Here is a 22,729-nt window from a genome sequence, read left to right as displayed (position 1 = left end):
AAAGTCCTCCCATATAGTATGAACATACTGGAGAAACTAATGATGTCAAGACAGCTTCAAATACACTTGTGCATCCTGGTATGCAAAGAGAGCAAAAATCCAGCCCTGGATTCTAAATTACTAACTAAATGCTTTATTATGTCTTTGGACTGGGCAGTTGTATGTCCCATCCCACACTGAGGGTTACATTTTTCTTTTAAAAGAATACCAAACAATTTGGCTAGATTTACTGGCAGGGGAAATTTAAAATTACTCCTTCCATCAGCAAGATCCTCCACACAAGATTGACTCACTCTAAGGAAGGTCAGGCCAAATAGCTCTAACTCCTGCCAGGATCTTCATAGAAGCTCCCAGGAAGGAATGTGTGTGTCTGAAGCCATCAGAGACTCAGGAGCACATCTAGTCCATACTCTAAGTGCTCTCTCCCTGTTGGGGGGGTGCGGATGCAGATTTCTGTAAAAATAAAACCAAAAACCTTTGCTTTGTCCTGTTCAAGGTGAAATATTGCCTACCCAATTCAGTGCTCCCAACCTACTTTCTAGATTCACCTCTGGATTCTAGTCTCATCTTCATCTATAACCTTGCCTCTGGCTTGTGCATGGTGGTTACTAAGTTGTGCTTTATATCTTTTGCTCTGAAGCGGTTTCTTTTTGGAGAAACATGAAGTGCACTAGAGCGGATTATAAATTACGATACCTCTTCCACCGGTTAAGCCTGAACATATTTATGAGTTTAAGCTTTTTAATTCACAACCCATTACGTTATTAGCCAGTAGGTGGGTGCCCTTCGTTCTAATACTTCCAGATTGTTCTGAGGGCTTGGCAGTTCTTTAAAAAAACCTGCTCACATGAGCAGGAAATTCAGTGTGATTACTAACATCAGTAGGGTTTCAGAGTAGCAGCCGTGTTAGTCTGTATCCGCAAAAAGAAAAGGAGTACCTGTGGCACCTTAAAGACTAACAAATTTATTTGAGCATAAGCTTTCGTGAGCTACAGCTCACTTCATTTGTTAGTCTCTAAGGTGCCACAAGTACTCCTTTTCTTTTAACATCAGTAAGTGCTACACAGCATGCAAAAGACTTAATGAACCAGTACTTTAAACTATACCCAGACTATAATGATTTGTAATATTGCAATAACCATTATGGCTTAATTTTCAGTGCATTCAATACACTGGATTGCAGAACTGGAAAACTGCCATCTTGATATTTTTGGTATCCATGAACTAGTGGGTTGTAAGAATGTCAGCTTTTGCTTTTCAAGAGCTAGATCTCTCCAATCTCCCTATTTGCTAAAACAATAAAAAGTAAGAGCAAAAATTTCAAGTGTGTCTTCAATGTTCAGCACCTAAAGTCTTGTTTACCTTGTTTTTTTCCCCACAGAGGTTTTGAGCACTAGACTACTTAGGTGCCTAAATAAGATTTAGATGCCTAACTTTGGACACCCAACTTTGAAAAATTTGGCTTAAAACTAGTACTGGTGTTCAGGACAGTGGTTATGAGTAGTCTGGGGGATGTGGCTTTTTGTTTGGTAATTCAGGACTTAATTGATTTGTCACAAGTCTGTTGTGAAACACTTATTTCCCCAGTGCTTTACAAGTTTCTTACACTGCTACAGAACTGTTATTTTATTTTCAGGGGAGCTCATAAAATGGTATTTAGTAATCGAGAATCAGAGCATTGTATCCTGAACACGAGATACCCAAAAATATTTTACAAAAGCAGATATTCTCCAATATGACATATTTTCTTTTTTAAATGTAAGGCCTAATTGTGCAATGCATAGATACAAGTAACTCCTGCTGAAGTCAGTAGGATATTGTTGTTGTTGGTTATTTGCATTACCATAGCACCTAGGAACCCTGGAGATCTTGTCCCAATTCTCTTGTGTACCTGTATTGCCAGTTAAAACACATAGGAAAGCCACAATTTAGAATTTGCCAGAATTAGCACAATGGAATTTAGGTATCTTTATGAAGTTCTTTAAAAATTTGTTGAACATTTATTAAATGTATTAATCCTTTGCATTTAAATCACCTCTTACCTCAAATTAATGAAGAATTTCTCCACACCGTACCTAAACTGACATAAACCCTGAATGAAAAGTTGCACACTGTGAAATCAAATGAATATTAAAAAAATCCTCACCTACAGCGAGGAGCTACTGCATCTTTATTTACAGTTTAGATTTACATTGTGGTTGACTCAAACCAGAAATCTGCCAGGCGAAGAATTTCAAGAACTTGTGAAAACTGGACACGAACAGGAGGTCATCTGAGCGCTTTTGGGGGGGGAACGTGACGAGCTGCATTTGCTCATCCAAATTACTTTTGGATATTGCCATATTTACCTCCGTGTATTCTTTAACACCAGAACTAGGTGTTAGGATATAGATATTCAGGCCTGTCTGTAAAGGCCTGTACTCTAAGAATTTAGGTGTATTCTTATCACTTGGCTAGTTCTAGAAGTATAAAAGAAAGAATCAAAATCACTGTCTGCTGGTGTAAGGGCCTTCTCTTACTGTGACAGTTTGAGGCCCTGTGCTTAGGCTAAGGCCTTTGGCTAAGCAGCAGAGGCAGCCATAAGCTAGGAAGCGACAGGTCACATCCTCACATTCCAAACTAGTCACATTGAAAGAAGGTGCTATTGGGCTGTTAGGAATACAATCCTGTCCTGATAATGCCTATCACCTCCAGAGAAAGGGAAGTGCCTAGAAAATGTAAAAAGGAAACAGCATCCTGTCTGGCAAGAACTCACTTATCAATACTGGGATGTGAAATCCTCACTTCTGTATTGTTTTGTCATTATAGTTCCCACTTTGCTATTGTTTGTCTGTATAATCTCTGTCTGGTTCTGTGATTGTTCCTGTCTGCTGTATAATTAATTTTGCTGGGTGTAAACTAATTAAGGTGGTGGGATATAATTGGTTACATAATCATGTTACAATATGTTAGGATTGGTTAGTTAAATTTCAGGAAAATGATTGGTTAAGGTATAGCTAAGCCGAACTCAGGTTTTACTATATAATCTGTAGTCAATGAGGAAGTGGGGGGGCCTTGGTGGGAGGGGGTGGGTGTGTGTAAAGGGGGAAATGGGAACAGGGAATGGGGGTAAGGAAATTGGAATCATGTTTTGCTAAAGGGGGAGATGGGAACAGGGAATGGGAGTGGGGAAACTGGAATCCTGTTTGGCTAAAGGGGGAGATGGGAACAGGGACACAGGTGTAAGGCTCTGTGGTGTCAGAGCTGGGAAGGAGGATACTAAGGAAGGAAACTGGAATCATGCTTGCTGGAAGTTCACCCCAATAAACATCGAATTGTTTGCACCTTTGGACTTCGGGTATTGTTGCTCTCTGTTCATGCGAGAAGAACCAGGGAAGTGAGTGGGTGAAGGAATAAGCCCCCTAACACTAGGGTTATACAAACAATGTAAAATTATTAAGGAATCCCTTTGCTCAAGCTTTTTTTTTTTTTTTTTTTTTAAAAAAAACTGGCATTGCTATCTGAAAAGATTATTAATACAATTATAAGGAGAAAAGGCTTTTGGGTATCACTCCCTTTTCGATAGCAGTCTACTGATTTTTACCAATTATACACTGAACTTTTATTAAACTTCAACAGATAGTCAGCGCTAAGTTTATCGGCACAGCAGATGGAGCAGCTGAGAAATTGCCTCCTCCTAAAGTCCAACATTTTACAAGTTCATTGTGCTTTGCCTAAATACAGCTGGGGAGAGATTTCATATTACCCTCTCTCTAGCATTTGTATGCCCTTAACAGATTGGAAGCCTCTTAAAAACCATTGGTCTTTCATTAAACCAGCTCCCCAGGGACCAGAATACTGGCTGGCAACATAAGTTACATTCAGATGAACTTGTTGCTTGAATTTTATTCAGTTTTTAGAAGGGTGAAAACTAGTTCTTCCCAGAGAATCTGAAGATAAAGGCTGCTACTTAATGAAAAGCATCTGCCTGTAAATATAGCTTTAGCGACTACAGTCTGCATTTCTGATTTTTTGGATTTTGTTATAATTTTCGATGGCTATCTTGATCCAGGCGTTCTCCAGTTCTTACCTTTCAGTTTGTTATGCAGAAGGTCAGGCCAGATAATCCTAATGGTCCCTTCTGGCCTTAAAAAGTTATGAATCTATTTTACTGAGTGCCTTTGTCTATCCAATTCTGCATTTTTAAAGGGATTCCCTCTAAAACTCAAAACTCATTTTCTTCATGCTCCTACAGTATATTGACTCCTCACTGGTTCTGCTTCCTATAACCTCTGGTGGGCCCATAAGGAGCCACATTATTAAAAGCTAAGCACACAGTCATGAAGATGTCAATGGTTATTTGCTAATGTTACCTTCGCAGTGCCCTTTGTTCTTTCTCCAGCCATAGCAGCACTCGAGCTTAGAACCGTAGCGACAAACCCCAGGCTGGCTCACACTCATCAGCTGCCTGTGACCTCTTGAGCTGTGCACGAAGCATAATATTAGCTGCAGCAGAGGAACACATTTTAATCTACCATCACACGGCCTCCTTTGCACGTTTTAATCGAACGCCATCCACCACCACACATTTTAACGTTGCTGATGTGCGTCACTGAAGCAGTCAGCAGGGTTCGTTGAAGGGATGTTAAGTAGGTGATTCAAGGTTTTTCAAACTGTAACTAACTTACAACTTTTCTATTAAAATTGCAAAGTAGGAAATAGGGCCAGATCCTCAGCTCGCACAAGTCAATGTAGCTTCACTGGAGTCAATGGGATGACTCCATTTTGCACCAGATGGGGAAATGGGCCACCGTGACTAATTCTACAATGCTAATGACCAAATTACAGTACTAATGGAAAATCAGTGCTGCATAACTTCTGAGGTGGTTACCATGCAGTGGCAGATGACATGATGGGTTTGGGGTCCCTCTCCCACCCATTAACCTCCCCCCAGCCCATCCATTTTTCCTCCTCCAACTCTCGGTCCATAAGGTCTTTGGCCATTCAGCCACCTATGCATGAAACTCCCTCCACGACCTGAAATCCCATGTGTCCACCCCCTTCTCCATGCCCCTCCTTAGTACACTCCTTTGACAAAGTCTACAAATATTTGGTCCTTCCTCAGAGAAAATGTTGCCTCCTTAGAGAGAGTTCAGTAGCTGGAATTTCCAGGTGAACGTGTGGGGTATTTTCAGGGCAATGTGTGGGAACATGCAAGTCCTACACTGAAAATAAGACTCATGAATTTTTGTCCTTCCTCTGATAATATATTAACGTCACCACTTCATCTCCTGATGATAGTAACTGATAATATAACTTTTATTAGAGCAACTATGGAGTTACAATGCTCATTACAGGATTGCTAAGGCACTCATCCCCACAGGAACCATTCACATAAATTAAGAGAAAAAGAATACTTCCAAAGATAGGGAACGATATTTCCCTCAGCAAAACTGCCTTCTGAAATGGAACTGTCACCAGAGGCAGGCCAGCCAGGAGACAGGTCACCAGAAGGAATCCAAGAGCTCATAGTTATTGGAGAGCCTAAACAAAACGTTGCATCTCACCCTGCATGGGGCAAGACTTAGGGGTCTGATGGAGCTCTGTAAGGTCTAGTCTATATAGGTTTTTATTACACACTCACCACTATAGTATCTGAGCGCCTTCCAGCAGTGCATTAAGGCACGTGACACATCTGTCATGTGGTGTTTATTCTCTCATTCCTCTCCCCAAAGGAAGAAGTGTGTGCAGTGAAGTGTCTTTGTCTGGTAGGATGTGTCTTAAAATATAAATATACCTGTTGCTATAGGTTTGTTAGAAAAGGCATGTCTTGCTGGTCCTTCGTTCTTGGAAGGTCATGTCAGGTTTCATTGAAGCCTGCTACCATAATGGCAGTAGATGGTACTGTAACCCACACACCTCCTGGGTGTGGTGTTCTGTCCCCTCTAATGGCACCGAGACCATTTAGAAATGAATGAGTCTGCTACAACATTAGCTAATGGCACTGTAGCTTTTAGTTCATGCAGTAGAGGCTCAAGCACTAAGCTTCAGAGATCCCAGGTTCAATCCCACCCGCCAATGACTGGGGGCTGTTGGTGTTACAGTACCACCTGTGGCTGGCAGACACCATTAACTTTACAAATGCATGTTAAGGTTTCTGATGTCATTTCAATAGTCAGTTCATGATTCCTAGACTCTGAATTTGGGGCTATTTGATTTTTATTCAAAAAACTTTGCCTTTCCCTTTCTTTAACAAACAAACATTGCTTTGTAAAGCTCAAGGGGCAGGTGCTGAGCCAGCATATATCAGCACAGTTCCATAGACTTCAATGACGTTCTGTGCCTTAAAAATTGAGGGAAGGCTTTTTATGCTGCTCAGATTAAAAGAAATCCTGTTGTGGGTGTATTTTCTTTAAAAATCATTCTACATATGGCTGAAAAGCTTTCTGTTGGGAAAGGGTCTTGAAAACACACCTGAGTCCATTCTGCCCATGTAGACAAATGATACTACACCAAAGTCATCTGCAGGAGTCAGGAATCTCATGTGTGATATGAAGAAATTAATTCACAAACCATTAATTCAGTACAAGAATCTAATGGTTTTTGAGGTAACTGTGAGTAACTGCACTCTGTATTACCATTCTTATATAAAATCCCCTGGATGTACCATGGCTTGATATTGCAGGAACTGCAGATAAAAAAAGATTACATTTTCCACTAAATTTTTTTCAACATTTTTGTGGCTATCAGTTCCCAGAAGATGAACATATTTCACTAATCAAATTTTTGATTTGACAACACTAAAGGAAAAATTTATCCAGACCATCCTGCCTCTTTAAGGACACGACAGAATACTCAGTTGGTGAGGGGAGGTTTAGCTGTCTGGCCATGGATTTTGTTAAGAGCAATCCAGCTCTAGTCTTCAGTATCAGTCCATACCTATGGACTCCACCTTGGAATGGAAGAATGTAGGCATTGCTACAGAAGATCAGGCCTCTTCCCCACTGTGGTCAGTACCAGAGGCTTCACAGGAGGTGCAAGAAATCCAGGAGAACACAGGTATGGGATCACCTGTCCCTAGAGGAGCTTTTTCACCATTCCCCCATCAATCAGATCTGTCCCCATTATTGGATGATACCTTGAAGCACAAGAGTTTATATCCTTGCCAAACTTGAAGAAATATAGTAAATCCATCTCAGTCTCCATTTGCTCTAGAGTACCGCAAGCACCATTCTGTCCACGTCACCGAGAGACATGTCTCAACTCATCCCTCTCCTTTGAGATACACCAGGATCAATGACGAATTTAAAGCTGCAGCATTAAAGACCTGAACTGCTGAGGAATAAACCTTTTGCCATTTAGCAGTGAGCCTTTCACCCCCAGATCACAAGCTTCATTGTGAACAAATGCCCTAATATAATCAATGTTCTTTTTAGGTTTGTTTTTTTTTTAGTTGGAAGGCCTAGCTACTCTGAGCCTTTGAATTGCAGTGACAGTATTTCATGCAAGACTTCAGACCTAACAGAACAAATCAGCAAATATTCCAGTGATCTCACTTCTGGATGCAGCTAAGCCAACCTCTTTCCAAAGGAGCCATTAATTTTAGTGGCCTGACAGGAGAGGCTCCAGGCCTATTTTTCTGAAGTGCTGAGGACTCAGAACTCCCACTGAAGCTAACAGGAGCTGTTCATGCTCAACATTTTTGGTAACAGGCCAGAATCTTTCCTGAGAGCTGCACCAACCCTGGAAGTGTCCAAAACTGGAGAACACTTTTGGTCAAGTGACATGTAAGCCTTTGGTGATACTAAAAGATAATGACTGGAAGATCAATTAAAACCAGAAGACCAATAGTAAGATGTAGTATATATTTGAATTTGAAATAAAGGGGAGTAGAAAATTATCAAAATGAAGAATAAATAAGGAAAGCAGAGGAGCAAGACTCTATTTCCATGGTTGCACGAAGGGCCGCATCCTATCACCAGCTCCAAAGTGATGCATTTCCTCACAGAGTTGTCTTTCTTCTTTATTGCAGCTGTAAAGTTTGACAATCAAGGCTGTTTCCAACCATTTTTAATTACTTGTTTCAACCTGGTCAGTTTCAACTAAAACAAAACAATAAATGCAGATGTTCAGAAAGCTTCTCCATTGTGCAGCTGTTAGAAAGTTAAAAGGCAGAAAAATGGTACATGTTCGTGGATAGGAGGTAACACAGTCTAATTCTCACTGACACTGAAGTCTTTTGACACTCCTCTGGCATTGGAAAGAAGCATTAAAGTCAATGTAAAGGCTCGGCTACACTTGCAGATGTAGAGCGCTGGGAGTTAAACCAGTCTTTGGAGACCGCAGCAGGGAAAACACTGCCGTGTGTTTACACTGTCAGCTGCAAGTCCACTGGCGTGGCCACATTAGCAGCTCTTGCAACGCCACAAAGAGCAGTGCATTGAGGACCTATCCCAGTGTGCAAGAGGCTGCAACGTGCTTGTCAAATGAGGGGTGGAGGGTGGAGTGTGACAGGGAGTGTGTATGTCGGGGGGAAAGAGTGTTTGGGGGGGGCTGAGAGTGTGTCAGCATGCTGTCTTGTAAGTGCAGACAGCAGCAGACTCCCCTCTCCCTCCCTTTCCCCTCACAACAGCAGCATTCCACAGTAATAGTTTGCTTTGTCCCAGGGCAGATAAGCACGCTGGCTGTCAGAAATGGAGCTTTGAAAGGGGATATCTGCATGCCTACAGCTGATTTCAAAACAATGACAAGAGTGGCCACTCGACGTCAGGGGATTATGGGACATTTCCGGAGGCCAATCATAGTGCAGTAATGCAACATGTCATCCACACTGACACCCGGGCGTTTCAGCCGGGGCGCAGCAAGCTTTATGCTTCTCGTGGAGGTGGATTACCAGGAGCGTTCCAGCTGCAGAGTCCAGGCGCTCTACGTGCCTTGCCAGCATGGACACCTCAGGAGTTAGGGCGCCCGGGACTGCTTTAATGTGCTCTAACTTGCAAGCGTAGCCAAGACCTAAATGTAGGTAACATACACCTTAAGGCACCTGCTCCATTTGCACTTTACAGAGTAGTGTAAAAACCCAGAGGGTAGTTGAGAATCAGGCCCACTGTGCTGCTAATAGAGGAAGCACATAGCCAGGAAGGCATTAGAAGAAAGACATATCAAGTGGAACATGGGAAACATTATGAATGTTTGCAGAAGTGCTGATTTAATGCAACTCTCTCATTATTTCACACAGAGTGATGTACTCAACACTTCTCAAAGCCAGGCCTATGCGCTGAGAGGTGAATCTGTATCTTGCCATTCATTTCCTTATTCTTCCTTTTTCCATGGATATGTCTTCTGGGTTTAGCATAGCCCACAGTTTCCATGGTCTTCTGCGTCCATATAATCTCCACAACCATATGGCCCCCCGTTACCATAGAACCCCTTCTACCTGTATGGGCCCCCATAACCACAGGAATCCTCGTAACCATATAATCCTCCATAACACATGGGCCCCATAACCACCTCTGATATCAGTTGCTCTGGAGGATCCCACTATGCTTTCCTAAGGGAAAGAGCTGAGAATTGGTCCTGGGGAGATCATGACAGGTAGCAGTGGTCGGATCAGCATTATGGAGTCAGGACACTGCCTTATATATGGCTTGTTGCAGTGGTCCACACATGCTTTGTGGAATATCATCTCACATGTTTGCGAAGCAAGACATCTTTCCGCAGTGGAGATAAATCTGAACACAGCAGGCAAGATAGTAAACTTCAGGTACACGGGTCAGTGGAACAAAAATGTTAATAATAAGCTCCTATTGCAATTGAGGTCACAGAGACCCAAAGAGAGACCTAACCAGCTCTTTTGAATCCTTGTTATTCTTTCCTAAAAAATCCTGTCTCTAAAAAGTAGAAATTTTATATATTTATATCACTAATGCTTGGGATTTCTGGTCAATTTAAAAAAATTGAAGAACATTGCTGGGATAGCATTAATAATGCTAACTTCCTTGTTAGGACATACGCTCTACTTACAAACGTGTTCAGCCCAGCATCAGAATGTGGTGCTTTGGTTTGTAAACCTTGGTGAGGCACCAATACTTGTTGATAACTAAACAAAAAAATTTTTTAAAAAAAATCAAACAAAATACTAAACACCACTTCGTCAGCTGGTGTAAATCTACACTGTTCCACTGGAGCTACACTAAGTTATACCAGATGAGGATCTGCATCTCTAATTACTTCTGCACATGAGAACGTAGCAATTGCCATGCTGGAAGATATAAGTGACCCATCTAATCTAGTATCCTGTCTCAGTGAGCTGCTTCAGAAGAACAATGAATTAGCCCTTCATGGAGTCAATTTAAGGAGTTTCTTTCTAAACCCTAAATTAAAAACTGGAAATCAGATTTTTCAGAGCTCCCAAGGGATTTGAATACCCAAGTTCCAACTAAAATCAATAGGATCCACTGTTCCAAATGTATACCTTGCTCTGAAAATCCAAGCCTTTAACTTCTAAACATGAAAAAACCAAATGCCTGCAATTCGATAATGGGAAAAAAAAAGAAAAAAGAAAAAACCCAAAACTTTTTACGTTAAGAATCAGTGTGTATGTACAAGATTCTGGGAATGCAAGTGGGCTGTTGAATGGTGAGTGGCGACAGAAAGGATCCATACTGTTTAAGAAGTCTTTTTGGATGTGTGTGATCTTTTCATTGAAGGAAGATGATTGTCCTTCACTTGGTGCTTGGTGCTCAGCTCTGAGGCAGGTAGTAGAGATTTTGGATTCCTGAAGCTGTTTACCACCCTGGATAATGCCTTAGGGCAGGACTTGGCAGCCTTAATAGAGGCTGATAGTAAGGCTCTCTTAGCCTGTAGTGCAGCTTCAGCATAGGCTTGAGGAATTTAGGTTTTATTCTTTCTGAATCAGCCTTTGCTTTCCTTCATCGGTGCTCAAGTTTCCATCCTGCTCTCTTCATCCAGCACAAGTATCAGAAAACTAAGGAGATCTGTATAGGCGAAGGGGAGGAAGGGCTGTTTGGGGGCCAGCATATCAGTGGCAGAGGCCAGTACAGAATATTAATGATTCACCAACTCCCCTACTCCGCCTCCCACTGTTGGTGGGGGGCTGTTGTCCTTTAGCAGGCTTTGGAATTTGTTGAAGTCCATGAGCTTTGTGGTCAAATCAGGATCAGTGATCTTTATTGCCTGGGCAATGGAAAGTTTCTGACTACTTCCCTAATAATATGATGGTCTGTCCAAGATAATTGCTGGGTTGTGATGTACTCTGACATCGAGGCCCAAGGCCAGGTGTCCAAGGTGTAACCAGCTGAGTGGTTTGGCCAGAGATGACCTGTGAAAGTCTTACAGAGGAAAATGAGGAGATAAATTTTACGGACTTTTGAATCTGTGATCTTGTCAATATGAGCGTCCTTAGGTGCTCTCAACATCGGTCCATCCTGGGGACAATACACTTACTTATAGGATCACGTACAGCGCCTCTTCAGATGTATGAAGACAGTGATTTAAGTGGTAATCACTACCTTAAGAAGTATATGTGAAGGCTTTTACTGCTCTATACATTAGAAGAATTCAACGTGTCATCCAATGGCCTTCCCTCTAATATTTATTTGGTCTTCTATAAAAACATTTGGTTCATCAATGTATCCGTGTCAAAGAATACAGTGTCAATGTGCATCAGCTATGGGAGCTAAAAATTAATGCTTTCTGCCATACATCCTATGTAACCTCACTGACTTCAGCAAGCGTTGTAGGAGATGTAAGCCAGTACAGAATATCTCCCCGCCAATAACTGAAAACTGTATATGACAAACTGGCACTGGTGGTTGTTGCCACTAAGCATGGACCAAATCCTTTCCACTTTATTCATCCGGGTAGTCTGATCATCATCACTGGAGTGCTCACAGGATTAAGGCAGACAGAATTTGGATCATAAGAAATACGATCTAATTAGTTACCTTGAAAGCAAAATCTGGGCCCATTTATAGAGAAGTCAAGTTGACTTGACAAATAATTTTTTTTTATTAAGTGATTCATTTTATTTAAAATATCTTTTACAAATCCCCAAATGTTCCTAAAGTCAAAATGTCAGTTCCAACCTCACCTTATAAAACTGGCACATATTTTGTAATTATCCAAATAAAATGCACACAACCCCTCTGTTAAAGATACCATCTTGGACAAGATCTTTAACTTATTCTGTCTTCAGAAATAGGACCCAGGAACAACAAGCCTTTGGATAGTTAAAGCATATTCCTCGCAATGAAAGGTAGTTTCCATAACTTCTAAAGCTTTAGTCTCAGCTTCATAAATGGAAGAATGCATGAGATTTATCACTGAGGACCTCATTGTGTCCCCACAACCTGTGAGCAGAAGGGCATTCAGAGGCAGATCTCTCCCTTCCACACAGAAGAGAGGCTCAGTCACCATCTCTCCATAGGACTTGCATTCTGTGTAGCAGGCTTTGTGAATGTTTGAAACTTTCAATATTCCTCACTCCTCCTATCTCTGCATTCTTTTCTTGTATTTATTAAATTTAGAATTTCTTCAATCATCTATGGTTGCTTAGCATCGTGTCCTTACTCTCTGAATACCAATGTACTGGCTGTATGTACAGCTGTCAAACTTTTTTCATTCTTCTTCCAGTGTCTTCACTGGTGTATTCATGGGACACGTCAAGGCTTTGGTTGACTTCTGAAATATATTCCATGCATTTTTGTTGTGGGAGTACATCCACATTGGTCTGTATTCTTGTTTGTCTGCCAGGTAGTTTACATAACTTCTTAAGATTTAGTCTCAGCTTCATGACAAGCAGATTATTGTAGTCTGCCAATGGGAGCATTCTAGCGTCTAAAACTGAATTAAAGTATTTTTAATATGAAAATGTAATCTATGTGATTTCTTGTAGGGTGGCTAGGTTTGGCCCAGGGTTTCACCATGTATAGAGGCTTCTTGTGTGATATTGAAGCCACCATATTATGGAGGAGTAGACTGAATTTGTAAGCAGGAACAATCAGTCTTCTCTTTCATTCCTGCGCCGCAATATATGGTCTTCAACTATGTCAGCCACTTGATCTTTTCCTGTCTTGGTAATGAAGTTTTCCTTGGTTTACTACTTTTCCATTTGTCATAAAACAAATTGTCCACCACATCTTTACAGTGTTCCATGGGGAACGTAAACTTTTAGCATGCAAATTCCAATTGGTGAGATCTTGTATCTCACCAAAATTGATATTGGCCAAATTCCTGGTATAACATTAGCTATGTTTTCTTTAACATTATTGCAACTCCCCCTTCATGCCGTACTCCACCAAAATAAATCACGTCATCTCTATCCTGACATTAAGTTTCAAGGGCTTAGCTGCTTCTAACATGTTTTGAAGTTTGCCTGCTTGATACAGTGTTCTTACATTCCACATTGCAATTTTCATCACTCCAAGATGTTTCTCTCTCAATTTTCTGATAGTTGATTTTATACAGGGTGCCCGGTCACCCACATCAGTGCACCCTGTAGTCCATTTTACACGGCCTTTCCTGGTTACAAGGTAGCACTGACTGCCAGTCAGATGGCAAGGCTTTCAATTGGAGACTTAATTATAGGACTTACCCTATCTGGTGATGATTTACTAGGGGATCAGTTTCACAAACTCTCTTCTGTGACTGAATGCTATTGACCCTTTGGGGTTCATTTGCCTTTCCAGAATCATTCTGGCAGAGCAATTTAGTGCCACTGGGGTTAGGATGGGGGCTTATTTAATGGTGGCCATTTCCAGTACCACCTTTGGGCTTTTGTGGTATTTTATTGGAGCAGCAGTGCCACCTGCTGCTCCATCATGCCTCGCTAGTACTGGCAACAGGTTGTCCACAATTGCTTAGTTGGCAGGTTTCCCTGCTTATATCACAGCTAACCTCCACATCTGAAGGCTGTTCCCCTATCCACAACCCATGGATGCATTCAGTGGCAGAAAATGCTGCCTCTGGGAGTTGGGACAGTTACCCAGATCTGAACAAATTAAAAAAGCATGCAAACAGGCAAATGAAAAATGGCTAGCAATGAACTATGACTATGAAATCAGATACCACCACAAAGATTCATCCCACTGTAAAAAGAACCAGGAGTCAAACAAAAGTCAAGAAAAGGAATTAGCTATATTAAAACTAAGGACTGCAATATATGTCATGAAAGCAATAGCATCCTGGAAAAATAGTTGGAATAAGTGAAGGAACTTTTTGATGATCCTGAAAAATGGGAAGATATAAAACATCGAAATAGAAGAAAAAGCACTGCACATTACAACGTGAGAATTTAAAGGATCATTAAAAAGTAGAAAGCAAGGAAAAACAGCAGAGGAAGATGGTATTGTGGTTCAAATGCTACAGCCTCTGAATGAGGATGGGTAAATTTTAGCGGGTAAGTTTTTTAATCAGATCTATAAACACACACACAGAACTTCTGGAGAACATTCCTCTCCTGAAGGTTAATAATGCTAGAGAATGTGAACATCAAACTAAGCCTGATAAGCCACGCATGCAAAGTTTTGTTGAACATCATGGATTAAAACGAATTGTTTGTATGCAGATAGCCCTGTCCTCCTACTGCCCCCGCATGGAACTGCATAAATCCCAGATACCCACAAAACAAATTCTTAAACGAGATGGGCTCAAAGACCAAGGTCCCGATTCCAACACTCCCCAGCATGGAAGTGTTTGGATGTGGCTCATCCCTATCTCTTGTTCTTAATTTTTTCCAAACTGATTTCCCCATCCAAGGCCTCCTGGCCTGTTCCATTGGAGGGGCAGCGGGGAAAAGGCAGGATCCCACATCCCTACCAGAATCTGGTGGAAATTTCTTCCATAGCAGTTCCCTCTCATGGGTCTTTCCATAGTAATAGGTGACCAGGCTCTATGATGTCAGCTGTCAAATACAATAATTCAATAGAAATGCACGGCCTGGAGTGTGTTGTATGTACTTCCTTACTTGAAAGTGCACATCCACAACTGGTCAACTTGGTCTGCAGTTTAGGAGGTTTCTTGGATTCCTCACTGACCCTGACATACAAAAGCCAGTAGGAGAACACCTCAATCTTCCTGGACATTCTATAACAGATTTAAAAGTAGCCATACTTGAACAAAAAAACTTCAGAAACAGACTTCAAAGAGAAACTGCAGAACTAAAATTCATTTGCAAATTTAACACCATTAATTTGGGCTTGAATAGGGACTGGGAGTGGCTGGCTCACTACAAAAGCAACTTTACCTCTCCTGGAATTGACACCTCCTCATCAATTATTGGGAGTGGACTATATTCACCCTGATCAAATTGGCCCTATCAACACTGGTTCTCCACTTGTGAGGTAACTCCCTTCTCTTCATATGTCAGTATATTTATGTCTGCATCTGTAATTTTCACTCCATGCATCTGAAGAAGTGGTTTTTTTACCCATGAAAGCTTATGCCCAAATAAATCTGTTAGTCTTTAAGGTGCCACTGGACTCCTTGTTGTTTTCACTGACCCTAAGCTCTCACAGGTAATGCTTTCTATCATCTCCAGTTGACCAGGAGACTTTGTCCCACCCTGATGGACGATGACCAGGCCTTGGTTAGTCATGCCTTCATCACTTTTTAGATACACCACAGCAATGAGATGTAACTGGGTATGAAGCTTTCAGCATTTAGGAAACACCAAGCAGTGCAAAAGATTGAAGCATGTCTCTTCAGCCACACAGGGTATTGAGGACAGATGTGATGTGTTTGCTACTCTCCACACTGGCTTCCCATAGAATATCAAATTGAAAAGAGGTCTAGGACCTTGAACTCAAGGGGCTCCGTGACCTGGGCCCAGGCTATCTAAAAGATTGATTAAGCTCTGTGATAAGGCCCCTGGTTGACAGATTTGCTTTTGGGTACAGTGCAACCCCCCCTACAAAAAGAGTAAAACTCATCTGTGCAAAAGACAGCTTTCTCAGGTGCCAGTCCGAGGCTGTGAAATGAACTCCCACAGGCACTATGGACCGTTGCAAACCTCACCACCATCTGTTCCAAGTGCATGGTACACTTCTTTGATCTTGCCTTCATTAACAAATACACAACAACATGTATATTTTAAAAAGTTTTTTGGAGGAGGTTGTTTTTAACAAAACAGTTCTCTGCATATACTTCTCCCCCTGAGGAGAGGATGAGAGCAAATATGTGCCCAATTTAGTCACATTGCTTTAAGGCACAGCTGGAAGGTGGTCAGATACCATGGTGATAGACACAGCATGAAAACTATATAGAACAGTATTCGGAGACATACGAGTAAATACAGAGGGGAAAAAATCCCCCAAACCACAACACAATTAGACCTATGCTCTATTGAGCCTGTATTGTGTAGCTACAACATCACTGACAATCAATTTAGAAAGTTTCATTTCTGTCTTGGGTGCTAAAACCATTGTCAGTTTCAGGATTAACTGCACCATTTACCCCACCAAGCTTCCTTGAGGCAACCCACTTCAGGTTTCAAGCTCCTAGAAGTCACCTCCCTTGGTCGGAGACCTCCATATCTCTCAATCCAGACCTGGCGTTTAGGCTTGCAGTCCCTCTGTATCTCACTAGGATTTCCCTGGCAAGTCTCACCAGGGTACAGTACCTGTGGCTAACCTTTCTCCAGGGGCTACAGCAATGTACACCAATACATTTATATTTAGGGTAAAAGCATTATAGAGAAAACACATACCATAAAAGTTCCTATATGCATGCTAACCCTCCCCCCAAAACTTACCAGAGGTCACCCATCAGTCTTATGGGGCTCTAGTAAGCTAAACTCCTTCCAACCTTTCCTCAAAGGTTTCCCCCTTCCAGCTGCAACTGCCCTTGGACAGAGGGTGCTGTCCATTGGCTGAATCAGAAAGCAGCTCTGTGTCAATTTAAACTCAGCCTTATATACTAAAATCCTGTTTGTCCTCTCTGGAAAACGTAGCGTCAGACAGTAGATGTAAATCTCCCAAGGGGGTGTTTACAACCTGTGATTTGTCTTACTCATTCCGCACTGTTTTTCAGTTCCTGGAGGAGCTGTGGTAATCCTCTGGGCCCTAGGAGTTGCATACAAACCTTGGCTCACAGGGACACAAACCATACTTAATATAGTCCCCAAAATATTGCATGTGTTTTCAATACCTGTCATGTCCATTTCCTATACAAAACAGCACATTATAGAAAAAAAAATCTCTTTGATATACTATACAGCACTTGAACTCTATTGCTGTCTCATGATAGGTCAAGTTAATTCAGAACAGTACAGAAACTGGTTACAAATCTGAAGGTGAAAGGCAATTTGGATGAAAGTGATCATGAAACGACAGATTTCGTGATCCTAAGGAAAGGAAGGAGTGAGAGCAGCACAATAAAGACAACGGACTGAAAATAAAAAAAGCAGACAAACTCAGAACTAGTAGGTAAGGCTTGTGACGTTGCACTCCATATGTTTTATGAAAATATGTTTGTAAGTGTGAATATGATGTAACTGGAATATGCTTCATGCAAAAGGTCTCTTGTAAGGTATCATTACAAAGCTTATGATCTATGGAGTGTGTTCATCCTATTTGTTTGCATGTATTATTTCTATGTCTGGAGTTAGGAGAATAAGATATAAACTTGTATTACTGATGTAAACGTGTTAAGTGGAAGCCATTAAGGGTGCTTCAGAATCAATGAACTGCGAATGGGTTTGTTTACCTGCAACCCTTCCTGTGTACCTGTCTTCCAGCTACTAGGTAATGAAGAAATAGGCCTTACAGTGACATGTGGCCATGTCGCTTGAACTGGAATCCATCTGAAACCTGGTCCTTTTCCATTTAGAATTAGGGTTGGGGACCCAGAAAGACAAAAGATTCCCGCCTTGTGCCAAAGCTATACCAGGGGGTGGAACAGAACAAAGGGGGCTGCCAGTCATGAGAAATCCACGAGTTACCACCTAAGCTGAAACTAGCAAGGTCTGTACCGGGGAAAGGATTGGGCCCAGACTAGGAAAGAGTCTAGTCTGTGAAAGACGCTTACTAGAACATCTCTGAGGGTGAGGTTTACCTGTATTCAGTTTCCTATTGTATTAGGTTTAGACTTGCATATTTTATTTTGCTTTGCTTGGTAACTTACTTTGTTCTGTCTATTATTACTTGAGACCACTTAAATCCTACTTTTTATACTTAATAAAATCACGTGTTTATTAATTAACCCAGAGTAAGTGATTAATACCTTGGGGAGCAAACAGCTCTATCTCTCTCTCTATCAGTGTTATAGAGGGCAGACAATTTATGAGTTTACCCTGTATAAGCTTTATACAGAGTAAAATGGATTTATTTGGGGTTTGCATCCCATTGGGAACTGGGTGTCTGGGTGCTGGAGACAGGAGTACTTGCTGAGCTGTTTTCAGTTAGTCTGCAGCTTTGGGGGCATAGGTCAGACCCTGGATCTGTGTTGCAACAGGCTAGCATGTCTGGCTCAATATGACAGGGTTCTGGAGTCCCAAGTCTTCTATTATCATTTGATTTAGTTGGGGTTGGTCCTGCTTTGAGCAGGGGGTTGGACTAGATGACCTCCTGAGGTCTCTTCCAACCTTAATCTCCTATGATTCTAGGATAGTCCCAACTTTGCCCTAGCCAACTCAGGTTATGAAACATGGTGAAGCTTCAGCTTCAGTGAGAGCTCCTTCAGAACCCAGGAGGAATTCTGTCTGAGTCAGAAAGAATTTGCCTAAGGTTTCCATCATGCCCTTCCTCCTCCTCCCCCCTCCCTCCAAAAAACCCTCTCTATAGCATGGTTATGCCTCAAAGGCACAACTCAGCCCTTTAAATAACTGTAGATTAGTGGCAGATGGGCATGAAAACAATCACATTATACAAATCTAGTTCTTTTAATTCTTTCCCGAATGGCTAGACATTCTTTTCAGCATGTCGCCATTTTGTCACTGTTCTCTGAACTGTTTCCAGTTCAAATATATTTTCTGGTAATGAAAATACCAGAACGGAACACAGTATTCAAATGGATTGATTCTACAGTCCTTTTGCAGACAACGTTCCCATCTAAATCAATGAGAGTTTTTCCTGAGTTAGTACTGCAAGACTAGGGCCTAGGGTGAAATCCTGGCCTCAATTAAATCAATGGAAGTTTTACCAGAATTTCATCCCTAATATGTGGAATAACCTGAACTTTAAAGACAAAAACCATTTTCATCTGCTCCACAATATGATGCCTCTGACCACACTGCAAAAATCCTATCGATCTTTTCTTCTCGTCTTTCTTAGGTCTCTGCAAGCTTGTTTCTTAACTTTTGTCCATTATGACCGGTATGTTTCTTCTGTTATCACTTCTTTCCAGGACTCTGCCTTTTCAGTGACTGATTATTTTTCCTTTTAGAAAAATATTAGTATTTTAACTTCAGTTTTTCAAAGCTGATTCTAATTTGCTATTTCCTGTCCATATTTCTAAACTGTATGGGACACTTGGTATCTTTTTGTCCCTTTAATTTAGGATCCTCTACAAAATCTATTTAACATGCTGTTTAACTCTTCCATCCAGACGTCTAAAGTCTGTTTTTAGTAGAACACGATGTAGCTCTGATCTTGGGCAAAACCCACTGGGAACCACCACCACCACCAATCCGTCTTGTCATACCTATGCATTGGACATGGAGTAAGCATCAGTCTTCAAATTTCCTGCTTTAATGTTATAAAATTTAGTTTTTATATGACAGTTTTAGTTTTTACATCACTGGTTCTGCTAAAAATCAAAGAAACATTTTCTGTTAAAATGCTTTCATTTTGCAATTTCAGGCCTCTGAAAAAGCTTGAAACACAAATGCATAAAACCTCAAGAAATAACTAACACGAACATAATGCTTGTTATGGATGCCCTGCTTGAAGTGCAAAATGTGTTTTCTATATGAGCAGCTCTGGAGTTCATAAACTTGAGTCCCTGTGCAGTTCCTGAAAAACTGAGCACTTGACAGCTCTGAACATGCTGGAACAGCACACTTCCACTTGCTGATAAGAAACATACCAGTTCATGACCCTAATACTAAACAAATAAACCATGCTACATCTTGAAAACTTCATCTCTAATTGTAATAGTTACTATTTTATTGTGGTTTTCATGGCTTTTTGCTTAACTCTGAATGTGAAGCCCTGGAAAAGTTTGTCTGATACTGAGTAACGTTGTTAATTCCCTCTCAAAATTGTATGCTGGACCTTACCTCGACGTTCTCCTTGTGGGATACAAATGTTAAAAAGCCTTTAACATATGGTTATTATGAGTGTTTATTTCTATAAGCAAAGTTAAGAGAAGGACAATTTATAGCCTTCTGTATTTTGCTTCCCTCCTTTGTATTCATCTATATTTCCTTGAGTTTTTTAAGTTAGAGCCAGAGCCATCCCCAGTGTAACCCCATTGACTTCAGTGGAATTACTCCAGGGAAAGTTTAGTCTATAGTCTGTAAAATAGAGGGAAAGTCTTAATAACTGTATCTTCAGTAGCATTATACTTAGGGTGACTAGCTGTCCTGATTTTATAGGGACTGTCCTGATATGCAGGGCTTTTTCTTATATAGCCGCCTATTGCCCCCCACCCCCGTCCCGATTTTTCACACTTGCTATCTGGTCAACCTAGCTATACTCAGCTTTATAAAAATCAGAGCTGTACCAACAAGCAGTTGTGAATTTAACATGCTGCACATCTATCTGCACCTACTTACTGGAAAATGCTTGAGGGTTTGATGCATCCAAAGCTCTGGGGGAAAACACATGAAGATATAGATTCCTATGGAAAGTCTATTAAATCTATGTCAGTCAAAGTACCATACAAGAATCTCTCTGCTTAGGCAGAAACAGCATAAATAGGAAAAGCTGATCACCACCACCAAACAGCTGCTTGCACCCACTCAAAGTTCAAGAGGATCATTGCCCTCCAGAATCAGCTGCTGCAATAGCCATTGATAAGAAACTAGTTAAAGAAGGAAAAAGCAAAAGCAGGAGTTCAAACCTGAATTGAATTAACACACATTAAAGCTAGTGATGGGCTTGAAACACAACTCCAGGTCTGGCCACCCATGAAGTTGCACGTTCCTAACTAGAATCCACATTTCACACAGACACACAGACCTCTCTCTCTCACTATCTTTATAATGGATCAATGTAAAATTCTAGATCCAAATGCTCCAGAACTTTGCAGTGTTAGGAATCTGATTCTGAAATGTTCAACTTAGGTCTCTCTCTAATTGCAATTCACATAATAATATAGGTTTTACACTTATACTTAGATATCATGAGATTGGTACATTACAAATATATGTACCCATGTACATGCATTAACACAGGTACAGCAATACACGTACATTATATATCCATCTCCAACATATATGTTGTTTAAAAAGATTATCATGTAGAGGAATGGGGGAAACTTAAATTAACATACATTTGAGTAGAACTAGGAGAATACTGAAGAAAAAAATGGCAAATATTCATTTAATTAAAAAAAAATCCATAGCCCTTTGTATTAGTTTTCTGTGATTATTAGTACAAGCGATTTTTCTCGTTCTCAGGAATGGTTGCAGAAAGCAAAACAGTCTCACGAGGAGAGGTGGACAGGTGTCTGTGCAAATGTTCGTAGGAAAAGTGCTTCTACCGCCACCTTGATCTCTCTGATTTCCCTCCTCTTACTTTTAAGAGATTCACTCACCCATCAGAGCACAGACACTGGGGTGACCAACCACATCCCCGACAGCGAACCGCGAAGACACAGCCAAAGCAAACAGCTGGCGGACAAACCACCTGGTGAAATATGTCTGATGAAGTGAGCTGTAGCTCAGGAAAGCTTATGCTCAAATAAATTGGTCAGTCTCTAAGGTGCCACTAGTCCTCCTTTTCTTTTTGCGGATACAGACTAACAGGGCTGCTCCTCTGAAACCTGTCCGGGGAAGCGTTCAGCAGCCAGATGGGAGGAATGGACACATCTGTCCTGCGCCCGTCCCCTGATGGCTGGCCAGCAGAAACAAAGGGCTGACACTGGCCGCCGCAGAGAGCCTGCCCAGCTCTCGCCTAGGGGCTGAGCCGCGGAGCTTTGAGGGACAGACCACCCCCCATTTCACCCTCCCCTGCCTTGCCCCCGCGGGGTTTCCGTGCTACCCAGAGGAGAGCCCTGCCCTGGGCCGGTCCTGTTCTACTAACCTGGCCGTGTCAGCAAATCCACGGGTAACAAAGGGCAGCAGGGCGGCTAGCAAAGCGATCGGCCCCATGGCTGAACTGCAGGGAATTGGGGGCAGAGGGGGAGCGAGCTCTGGGCGGCGGCGGCGGCTGCTGCTGCCGCCTTTGGGGGTGTGATTTGCCCTCCCCCTCCAGCGCCGGCTCGGGGCTCCAGAGCAGCAGCCAGGGGCAGCGAGGGCGGGCAGCGGAGGATCGCGGGGAGCTCCGCCAGCGGGGACACCCCCACCCCGCCACCGCTGCTAGTGCGGGATCTGGTTAAATAAGACAGGGGTAGGCTGGGGGCGGGCCACGCGCTCGCACGGGGCGACCCGCCTCCAGCACCACACACGCGCTGCTGCCCTTCAGAGCAAGTGACAGACAGTGGCGCGGCCGCGGGATGCGGGGAAAAGGTGGGCCCGGTTGGCCCCAACCAATCCATTAATTAACCCCCCTCCCCCAACCCACCGCAAAGAGAGACAGAAAAGAAAGTCAGCGTTACCCCCATTCTCGCTTTCAGATAACGACCCCGA

At 42.0% G+C, this 22,729-nt stretch overlaps 1 protein-coding gene across 1 annotated transcript in view; it reads right to left on the bottom strand.

The window, feature by feature from the left end:
• EGFL6 (EGF like domain multiple 6) overlaps positions 1-22,429 on the bottom strand; it is a 69,228-nt gene extending 46,799 nt beyond the window's left edge. The window contains exons 1-2 of the mRNA XM_074945910.1: positions 22,185-22,429; positions 4,353-4,462 (exon numbers count right to left, since the gene is read on the bottom strand). Of these exons, the coding sequence (XP_074802011.1) occupies positions 4,353-4,462; positions 22,185-22,252 (178 nt within the window). The 5' untranslated portion in view covers positions 22,253-22,429. The remainder of the gene's footprint in view (positions 1-4,352; positions 4,463-22,184) is intronic.
• Between the last annotated feature and the right edge of the window lie 300 nt (positions 22,430-22,729).

The sequence above is a fragment of the Natator depressus genome, chromosome 1 (assembly GCF_965152275.1).
Source record: "Natator depressus isolate rNatDep1 chromosome 1, rNatDep2.hap1, whole genome shotgun sequence".
NCBI lineage: Eukaryota > Metazoa > Chordata > Testudines > Cheloniidae > Natator > Natator depressus.
This window is presented reverse-complemented; position numbering and strand designations above follow the sequence as displayed.